The 10,226-nt window shown below is 33.6% G+C and overlaps 1 protein-coding gene across 1 annotated transcript; it reads left to right on the top strand.

Annotated features, from left to right (window-relative positions):
- The first annotated feature begins 265 nt into the window (after positions 1-265).
- On the top strand, positions 266-6,781 carry LOC105956905 (puromycin-sensitive aminopeptidase). Its single transcript, XM_088817775.1, has 30 exons — positions 266-347; positions 454-529; positions 634-710; positions 925-1,038; positions 1,148-1,222; positions 1,297-1,404; positions 1,498-1,710; positions 1,809-1,870; positions 1,971-1,998; positions 2,093-2,179; positions 2,288-2,313; positions 2,451-2,514; positions 2,602-2,682; positions 2,885-2,932; positions 3,018-3,036; positions 3,207-3,211; positions 3,318-3,329; positions 3,439-3,495; positions 3,600-3,709; positions 3,815-3,895; positions 4,246-4,429; positions 4,594-4,742; positions 4,836-4,974; positions 5,065-5,211; positions 5,298-5,379; positions 5,504-5,679; positions 5,817-5,927; positions 6,036-6,152; positions 6,328-6,399; positions 6,517-6,781. Exons 1-30 carry the CDS (start codon positions 285-287, stop codon positions 6,613-6,615), a joined length of 2,682 nt encoding a protein of 893 aa, XP_088673901.1. The 5' UTR covers positions 266-284; the 3' UTR covers positions 6,616-6,781.
- The last annotated feature ends 3,445 nt before the right edge of the window (positions 6,782-10,226 follow it).

Below are 10,226 nucleotides of genomic sequence, written 5' to 3'. Positions count from 1 at the left end.
AGATATTACATCATTGTTTGGTAATAATATTTAGCAACCGTTTTTTCGCTTAGTTTACGGATCATACGATTTGCGATTATTAGTATTTTTCACTAGTTGTGAATTCGTTTTCGCCGTTTCGAGGACTTAATTGCAAACATGTGTGAATTCGATATTGATTGATCATATTTTCTATATGTGCTCTTAAACTTATTTTTTTGTTTTTGTTTTTTATAGAGGACTACGAGTATCAGCCGAAGATTTATTTGCTCGGTGGCGACAGAATCGCTACCGAAAAATCGAATATGGATTCACTAAAAGAGATCTTTCTAAAGGATTACAAGCAACCTGATTACTTCTTCGACACGGTAATCCCATATACATCTTTAATTCAAGATCGTTTATTTCTAGTTCTACATAAATTTCCGACTTTTGTTTGCTCGTCACTAACGAAAGCAGATGATTGTTTCTTAGGTGGACTTGAAGTTTACATTGGGCGAGGAAAAAACGATTGTTTGTTCCAAGATTGTCATCTATCCTCGACTTGAAGGTATCTCATTCTTTCATTTGTTCCATGTCTTCGCGAAAGATCCGAAATTATGTATCTATCTTCACCGTAAAATATTTTCAAAACCCGATCATCTGATCTTACAGGTTGTTCTGCACCACTCGTTTTGGATGGGATAGATTTGAAACTGATTTCGTTAAAGGTCAACGGCGAAGAGTTGAAGGTACGTGGTATATACATTTGCTTCCTAAAAAAGAAACAAAATCGGACATTGATTCAATGATGTGTATCTAATTGTTTCGATTTTCATTTGATGGCTTCTTTTTAGACAAGTGGCTTACTTTGTACGTGTGATTAATAACTATAGTTTATTCGCCGACTTTTTTATTTATTTAACTTTGTATTGCCTAATGAAATGAAAATTAACCATATTTTAGATGGATGATTTTCATCACGATGCGCGCCACCTCACCTTATCCGCACCTCCAAGTGGTAAATTTACGTTGGAAACCGTCACCGAAATTTCCCCGCAGACAAACACGTCTTTAGAGGTCCTGCCTGAAATTTACACTGAATTTATCATTAAATTTTTAATATTTAATTATAAATATTTTTTTCGATTTCTCATTAAGTCTGTAATGGACGATTCTTGAATTGCAGGGGCTTTACAAGTCATCAGGGAACTTCTGCACACAATGTGAAGCACAGGGTTTTCGTAAAATCACGTTCTTTCAGGTTCTTTTATTTTACTTTGACTCCAACTTTGCAGTTTTATATAATATCTTCTAATATACGGCCACAAACTTTAGGATCGACCTGATATAATGGCGAAATACACTTGTCGTATCGAAGCCGACAAATCATTGTACCCCGTTTTATTGTCTAACGGAAATCTCATAGAGCAAGGAGAAATCGAGGTGAACTTTTTCTTTATTTCTAATTTTTCAACATGGTTTTTTTCGTACGAAATTTTAATTTTGATTCGAGTATTTTTTATGCATTAATCGTAGGGGGGCAAGCATTTTGCTGTATGGGAGGATCCTTTTGTGAAACCGTGCTATCTTTTTGCATTAGTTGCCGGAAAGTTGGAGAGTAGAGACGATACTTTCATAACTCGTTCGGGTCGAAAGGTCTTGCTTAGAATTTGGACACCTGTCGAGGATTTGCCAAAGACGGCCCACGCCATGTATTCTTTGAAAGCTGCTATGAAATGGGACGAAGATGTAAAATGATCTTTTGTTTTACGTAGCGTTTTTTTGAGGATTCTCGTAATCTTGATTTATTTATCTATTTATTCGTTTTCTTTTGATTTTCAAATTAGGTTTTTGGACTCGAATACGACCTGGATCTCTTCAACATTGTAGCCGTTTCGGATTTTAACATGTTAGTTCATCCCCGACATTGAATGCTCATTTTTCATGTGATTAACGGGTTTTTTTAATATTTATCTTATATAATTTTATTTATTTATTTATTCTGACAGGGGTGCAATGGAAAATAAGAGTTTAAATGTAACGCCGGAAGCTACCACACCATCTTTCGATCTCGTATATCGATCATATTTCATTTTCCGATAATATTATTTTGATTTTTTTTTTTTTGCAGATATTTAATTCTGAAGTTGTGTTGGCATCGCCTGAAACTGCAACTGATGCAGATTACGCCACGATTTTGGGTGTGATTGGCCATGAGGTGTGTCGTCTTTGCACGAGTATTTCAATAAAACATTTTTTTCAATTTTTTTTTGTAAATTCGACGACAGTGTCTTAATTAATATCAATTGCATGTCCGTATTTGCAGTATTTTCACAACTGGACAGGAAACAGGTCAGCCTGTATTTTCTGTCGTCTCTTTGAAATCAATTTATTTTTCGTTTTTTCTTAATGTTTTAGTGTCTTAATTAAGATATATATATATATATAAAACTTCTCGAACTTGAGTTGACATTAAACCAAATTTCTAGAGTGACGTGTCGGGATTGGTTCCAGCTTAGCTTAAAGGAAGGCCTCACTGTTTTTCGGGATCAGGTAGGATGAATTTATATATTTATCGAATCTATTTATGTAATTATTATTATTATTTTTTATATAAATATGCTGCTGTCGAATTTCCAGGAGTTTTCATCTGATATGGGAAGCCGTACAGTGAAACGGATAGCTGATGTTACAGGGGTCCGAACATATCAGTTTCCCGAGGTACCGAAAAAAACACAATTTATTCATTTTTTTTCCATTCATTAAAATGTTAATTATTTCATTTATAGCTATGAAAAAAACAGAATTTTATATAATTATATGATTTTAAGAGGCATATAATTAGCAATGGCTTTCACTTCTACTCGATTCTTGAGCTCTACCCTTTTCGTAATACTCACAAACAATTATCTTGATTTTCTAGGATATGGGCCCCATGGCGCATCCCGTTCGACCTCACTCTTATATAAAGGTTAAACACTTCTTTTTTTCTATTCCAAAAATACCCTTTTATGTAATATTGTTTACATTACTATTTTCCATTTTTTCTTTGGCAGATGGATAACTTCTATACAGGCAAGTGTCGTATTTCTCCGTCTTGTATTGGACATGATATTGTTTTTCGTTCGTTACCTACAATTTTCAGTTCATAATTTTCTCTACTTTCGTAAGTCTGATTTTTGTAATAATTTTTTTCGCTGTCACTTGTACTGAAATTCGACTGTTAACCTTGCACCACATTGCAGCAACGGTACGCCCGTTTATTGCCTTTCGTCATTTATTTTTTATTTTTTATTATTATTTTCGGGTTAATGACTAACTGCCCTTTTTGTCTTTCTTGCTTCTCTTATTTTCAGGTGTATGAAAAGGTTTGTTTTTTTCTTTTTAAATTTTTTTTGGCCTTTTTGCATGAGCACTAAAATAATAAACTATTTATTATCGAAATGATTTATTTATTTATTTATTTATTTATATCAGGGAGCCGAAGTGGTGAGGATGTACAAAACATTGTTAGGTGCTCCCGGGTTTAGGAAGGTCTGGAAAAAAAAAAAACATATATAAGTTTTATTGGTGCTTCACAAAATTTATTATTATCTATAAATAATAGGATTAATTATATTTATTCCACATTTTTTTAGGGCATGGATTTATATTTTAAGAGGCACGACGGTCAAGCTGTGACGTGCGAAGACTTCTACTCTGCCATGAGAGATGCAAACGATGCCGATTTCTCCAATTTCTTGTTATGGTGTGTTATTCGTAACGCTTCCATTTTTTTCTATTTAAACTCTTATATATTTTTTGCTAATTTTTATTTTTTATTTTTTTTTATTTGGATAAAATAATTCAACAGGTACTCGCAAGCTGGAACACCTTGTCTGAAGGTTGTTACCGCATACGATGAACAAACCAAGTCGTATTCTCTCAAATTTAGGTAAGATCTCGACTTGCCATTTTTTTGAAGTCATTTTATTCTATAAAATTGCCATGTATTTTATTTTTCTTAACTAAATTCGTAACTAAATTCGTTCGTAACTAAATTGGTTAATTATATATGGCACATTTTCCAAGTATTTATCACAAGGGTAATTTAGTCATTTACCACTCAATATTCTTCCGAAAGCCAAGCACGTTCGGACATTGCCAAGTGAAATACACGCTCGTAGATCTAAATATATTCCAACACTCTCAGAGAAAAATGAAACAAAAACAAAAATAGCGGGAAAATTTACGAACATAAAACAATTTAAATTCCGATTTATTATAACATGATTCAATTTGCAGTCAAGTGGTCCCACCGACCCCAGGACAGCTTGTCAAAGAGCCGATGTTTATTCCTGTAGCGATCGGTCTTGTCGGCTCCAACGGAAAGGATATTCCTTTATCCTCCGTTTACCATGACGGAAAATTGGAGACTATTACGAAAGATGGTCAACCGGTCAACACTACCGTTCTCAGAGTCACAAAGGTTAGTTAATTAAAAAAAAATCGAACTATTTTTAGTGCCTTGGCGAAATTATATATATATATATATATATATATATATATATATATATATATATATATATATATATATATATATATATATATATATATATATATTTATTTATATTTTTATTTATTTTCGAGCAGAAAGAAGAAGAATTTGTTTTTAGTGATTTACGAGAATGTCCAGTGCCGTCTATACTAAGGGGCTACAGTGCTCCGATTCGATTGGATTCCGATCTAACTGACGCTGATCTTTATTTCCTCCTTGCTAACGATTCTGATGAGTTTAATCGGTACGTATTGTGAATTAATAAATAAAAAAAGAATATTTATTTAATTAATTAGCATTACGAGGATTTTAAGCATTTGTTTTTGGGGCGCATTAGTTGGGAGGCTGGGCAGGTATTGGCAAGAAAATTGATGCTGAGTTTAGTGTCGGATTTTCAAAAAAACGAGCCGTTGATTCTCAACCCGCAGTTCTTGCAAGGAGTTAAAAGCATACTTTGTGACTCGAGCTTGGATAAGGTATGTAAAAAAACCGGTCGAACTTCTTCATTTTTTTCCGAATAAGAAAGTATAATTTTATTTTTTTTATTTAAAAAAAAAAAAAAACAGGAATTCGTTGCAAAGGCAATAACTCTGCCCGGTGAAGGAGAAATCATGGACATTATGGAAATTGCGGATCCCGATGCAGTTCATGCAGTTAGAACTTTCATCAGAAAACAGCTTGCAACCGAATTAAGAGACGAGTTTCTTAACACGGTACTTATATTAATATTTATATAATAATTATTTTTTTAAAATATTGGGGGGAAATTAATTATTTCATCTTTTAAATTGCTTCACAGGTGAAAAACAACAGGAGCTCCGAGCAATACGAGTTCAATCACACAAATATGGCGAGGCGTGCTCTAAAAAATATTGCCCTCGGTAAAGCCTTTATCCGGCCCTTCTCGTTTTTTTATATTATATTCAATTTTCATTAATCTTCGTTTTATTTAATTTTATTTAATTTTTTTCTTATGTGTTTACTATATATTTTGTCTGTTTGTAGCATACCTTGGCTCGCTTGAAGATGAAGAAATAACCGAGCTTGCTTTGCATGAATATAAAACTGCTACAAATATGACCGATCAATTTGCTTCTTTGGCAGCGCTCGATCAGAACCCTGGTAAAATACGAGACGAGGTTTTAGCAGATTTTTACGACAAGTGGCAGCATGATTTCTTGGTAAGAAAAAATGTATTCAACAATATCTTGTTCCATTTTCTAAATTTTAGATATATATATATATATATATATATATATATATATATACACAATATTTTTTAATTTTTTTTCATGCGTTGAATTTTTTTCTTATACAGGTCGTAAATAAGTGGTTATCCCTCCAAGCTAGTTCGAACATACCTGGGAATATCGAGAATGTTCGTAAACTGCTTAACCATCCCGCCTTTGACATACGTAATCCAAATAAGGTTGGTGAAAAATCCGAATTTTCTTCCTTTTTCCGAGACTACTAAAATATTTTTTATTCAGCAAAAAAAAAAATTGACGATAATTTTAATTTTTGTTTTCGAAAATAGGTGTACTCGCTGATTGGAGGATTCTGTGGATCTCGGGTCAACCTGCATGCGAAAGACGGGTCGGGTTACAAATTTATGGGCGAAATGGTTTTGCAGCTTGACAAGCTGAATCCTCAGGTAACAATTTCGTTTAGCTAGAGGAGGTTTTGTGCTAATAAATAAAATAGAGGAAAGTTTTCGACAATTAGAATAAATATGAGGGTGTTGAATGGAAAAAAAAAATCGGACTTTTTTTTTTTTTTTTTTTTTAATTCTGCAATATTGATGAATTTTATTATTTTGACTATTATAGGTTGCCTCAAGTATGGTAACAGTGTTCTCGAGGTGGAAGCGTTACGATGAAACCCGGCAAAATCTTGCAAAGGTAATATTTTCGATTATTTTCAAAAAAAAAAAAAAATCTCGATTGATTTTTTTTTTTTTTGAGTTCGACCGTCGCATGCTTCGCTTGATTCCGATGGTTATGTGCGACGTTTTACAGGCGCAGCTGGAAATGATTATGGCTGAAAATGGGCTGTCCGAAAACGTGTTCGAGATTGTATCGAAGAGTTTGGCTGTTTCGAGTCTTGCACAAATGTAAATATGGTCAACTCATATCTAATTAAAATCATTGTCTTTTGATTATTTGATCAAAATTAGATTTTTCCTATGTTCCTGGTTAGGAAAAATTGAAGCTGGTGGAAGATATGTGTATCTTTTATTAGACAAAAAGTCATAATTAGCAGCACCCCAAAGTTAGGTTCTAATGCTTATCTATACAGCACCACAAAATTCTCTCAGAAGTTTCTATAGAAATTATTATTTTATTTATATTTATCGAGGTTCTAAATATCGGTTATCGGGTCCGAGGCGGTTAAGGACCGCCACACGGTAAATCGGTGCGGCGGTGATTAATTGGAGATATATCGGAAATAAATCGGTTTTTAGATTTAGTGTAATATATTTCTAAATATTATTTATAAATACTTAAACGTATAAAAAAAAATTGAACTTGATTCGCTCCTCATCGTTCATATATTCTAATCACATAACAAAAGTTTAACATTTAGAACTTGATTATCTCCTCATCGTTTTAAACGTTTTTTAGGCCATGTTCTTCTTACGGGTAGGTGAGTTTCGGTTTGATTAAAATAGATAATGAGTTGGAATTGAAAAATAAATAAATAAACACCTTATTTTCCTCGTAATAAAAATAAATAAATAAATTAGATTTTTTTTTTTTCGATATATCGCTCGAAGTTTGACCCGATATATCGGTTTGACCCGCCATAGACCGCCTCGGACCGCCTCACTATCAAAAAACCGATTTTCTAAGCCGCCACACAAATATCGTAAAGGTTTATGTCCACCACCGATATGGCGGCCGATATATCGACCGCCACAACCGATATTTAGAACACTGAATATTTATTATCATTATTATTTTTAATTTATTATTATTAGTAGTATACTACTCCTTCTTACTACCACCGATATCGCCGCCGCCACCACTACTACAACTATTACTACCACCACTGCAACCACCACGACTACAACCACCACGGGCACGTTTACTAGTACTACCATCACCATCGCGACTACTACTATTATTTATTAATTTCTAGAGATTTAACTGTATTTTGAAATTGGATACAATTATCCGCATAATAATGAATGTGAATATAGACAAGAAAAGATTATTTATGAATTAGATAAATTATTAAATTCCAAATTAATAATATTCTAAATTTCTAATACCATTTTTTTTTCTATTATTGAATGACAAAATAAGGCTACTTAGAAGTTTATTTGGTGGTAGAAATGTGGTGCCTATTAGTTTCATGATGGGAAGATTTTTATGTTCCCATTGAATAGTTTGGATCTGCAAAAATTATTAAAAAAAAAAATAGCGTTACTATGAAATAAAACTTGATTTTCTGAAGGTGTGTTATCGAACTCTTGTCTATATATTCCGACCATTCTTGAGTTTTAGTTCAGAATTTACATAGTATGGCAAATAGAAGCGGCTAAGAAGAATTTGGAATCTTTTGATTAATATGACGAAATATAAAAATGGTGGAACGATGATTAAGAATGGGGAAGAGGATAGATAATTAGAGAATTGCGAATTTGCCCATCTTTCAGATTTTCAACAGGTTGCAGGTAATTTTTCTAAGCTAAAAGTGATTTAAGGTGCAAAGTGCCAACCAATTTATGTTTAAATGGTGCAATCTGCCAATTTTACAATTTAAGGGTGCAATCTGCCAAAATGGTGTAATTCAATGGTGCAAAGTGCCTGATACGGGTCATTATGACGAGATGAGCAAAATCCAAGCTCAGAAAAGATAAGTTATTATAAGGCCCGATGCCAAACGGCGACTTTCGGATAACGAGCTGGCAGAGCCATAACTCGGACCCCGACATAACCGTGGCCCAAAACAGGCCCATTAACTAGAGAAGGCCCAAATACTTGACTTGAGGGGGGAGTAAACCCTAAAAAGGAAACCTTGGGAACCAAGGTTTCCTCATCTATAAATAGAAGGATCTTCAAACACACGCACACACAAGGATATACATTAATTACTATTACATTGCATGCACGTTTTTCCTCTACTCCGATCACTGACTTGATCGTCGGAGCTTTCCCGCCGGGAACTGTTGGCCGAAAACCTACACGCAAGTGCACGTATCGTACAAGTAATATAGTGGACAATTAAGTCCGGATATCGAACCCACAGGGAATATTTAATTACTTAATCCTAGACGCTAAATTCTACCAATTATTATCAAGCCCACCCTACACAGTCGAAAGATGATTAATAAACTAAATTAAACTAAAGCAATTAAGAAGACAAAAACAAGAAACAAATTAAGCACGAAGATTTATCTGAGTAAACAAGCCTAGGATTTTATTCTTCCCCCTATGTGATTATTATTCCCCCAATTCCTTCAATTATGCAAGTAATTAACCCGGATTATTAACCTGAGATGCTAAAATAATCATAACCCGCTTCCGCGTGTATTACGATTCTAATACTCTAGATTCAATTACTATATTCCTATGCAATTAATTCTAGAACACAGCATTAAGCACAAATCTCAATAATGGCTACCTAAGAGATTAACTATATTCCTATGTTAATACCACAAAGGCTCTTCTACCACAGTTCTAATTATTAACCCGATCTTCCGATTCATGCGATTAACAATAACATAAAAGCACATAAGTTGATCAAGTTCATGCACTTAATAAAACAAGTAGAAGAAATAATCCGGAATTAAAACTTGCATAAAATCATAGAATTGGGTTCATAAATCCCACATAGGGTTCCAAATAAAATCCTAGAAATAAGTAATTTAGCTACTCATGATTAAAGGAAAAACGCAAATAAAATAAATCATAAACGATAAATCTATGCTTAGAGTCTTCGAATTCTTCGTCTTCGTTATTGCTTTGTTGCTCTCCAAATTGCGTAAAAAGATGGATCCCTAATTGTGTGCTTGGTTTGGTCTTATATAGGGTGAAGAACTTGGGGAAGAAGGCAGTTTCCTTGTGCAATTAAAATCCTTTCACTGCGCCAATACGTCAATCCGGACGGCCGTGCGAGAATAGGCTTTAAAATCCGGACGGCCGTCCGGTTCTTAATTCTCCAGAATTTCTATTTTTTCACTTTTGGCCCACTTTTTCTCCGAATTTGCAGTTTTGACCCCATACTTTTCCAATTCTTCAATTTGTACCTAAAATACAATAAATCAACTTTTTAAGCACCAATTATCATTAAAACACACCAAAAGCTCAAATAAAAAGATACGATAAAGTGTAAAAATATACACTTAACACACCCCCAAACTTGAACTTTTGCTTGTCCTCAAGCAAAATCTACCGATAAGCAAATAACACAACTATTACATCTCATCACATATATCAATGATCAACTTCACGTTTTCAGAACTTGAAATTATATTGACAATTCTTAGGTATTCGCAAGCTCAAAATTCAACAACACTTAGTCACTCACCATTACCAAAAACCACAATTCATACAATTGCTTCAAGCATCCAATATTTGCAAATTAAAGATAGAAAGAATTTATACTTACATGCATATGCTTGACTCCAAATACTCACTAAATTATTCTACTCTACTAATATCGAACATTAAGCTATTGGGATCATTGGGGCTTTGTGGCTTTCAATTGTTAGGCTCTTTGG

The sequence above is a fragment of the Erythranthe guttata genome, chromosome 5 (genome assembly GCF_056151865.1).
Source record: "Erythranthe guttata isolate IM_541 chromosome 5, IM_541, whole genome shotgun sequence".
NCBI classification, from domain to species: domain Eukaryota; kingdom Viridiplantae; phylum Streptophyta; class Magnoliopsida; order Lamiales; family Phrymaceae; genus Erythranthe; species Erythranthe guttata.
This window is presented reverse-complemented; position numbering and strand designations above follow the sequence as displayed.

Excerpts from the sequence above, each read along its gene's own strand:
- LOC105956905 (XM_088817775.1), top strand. The coding sequence starts at position 285 with ATGGATTCACTAAAAGAGATCTTTCTAAAGGATTACAAGCAACCTGAT. Across the intron at positions 3,710-3,814 it reads TTCTCCAATTTCTTGTTATG|GTACTCGCAAGCTGGAACAC; the intron begins GTGTGTTATTCG and ends ATAATTCAACAG. Across the intron at positions 6,400-6,516 it reads CCCGGCAAAATCTTGCAAAG|GCGCAGCTGGAAATGATTAT; the intron begins GTAATATTTTCG and ends GACGTTTTACAG.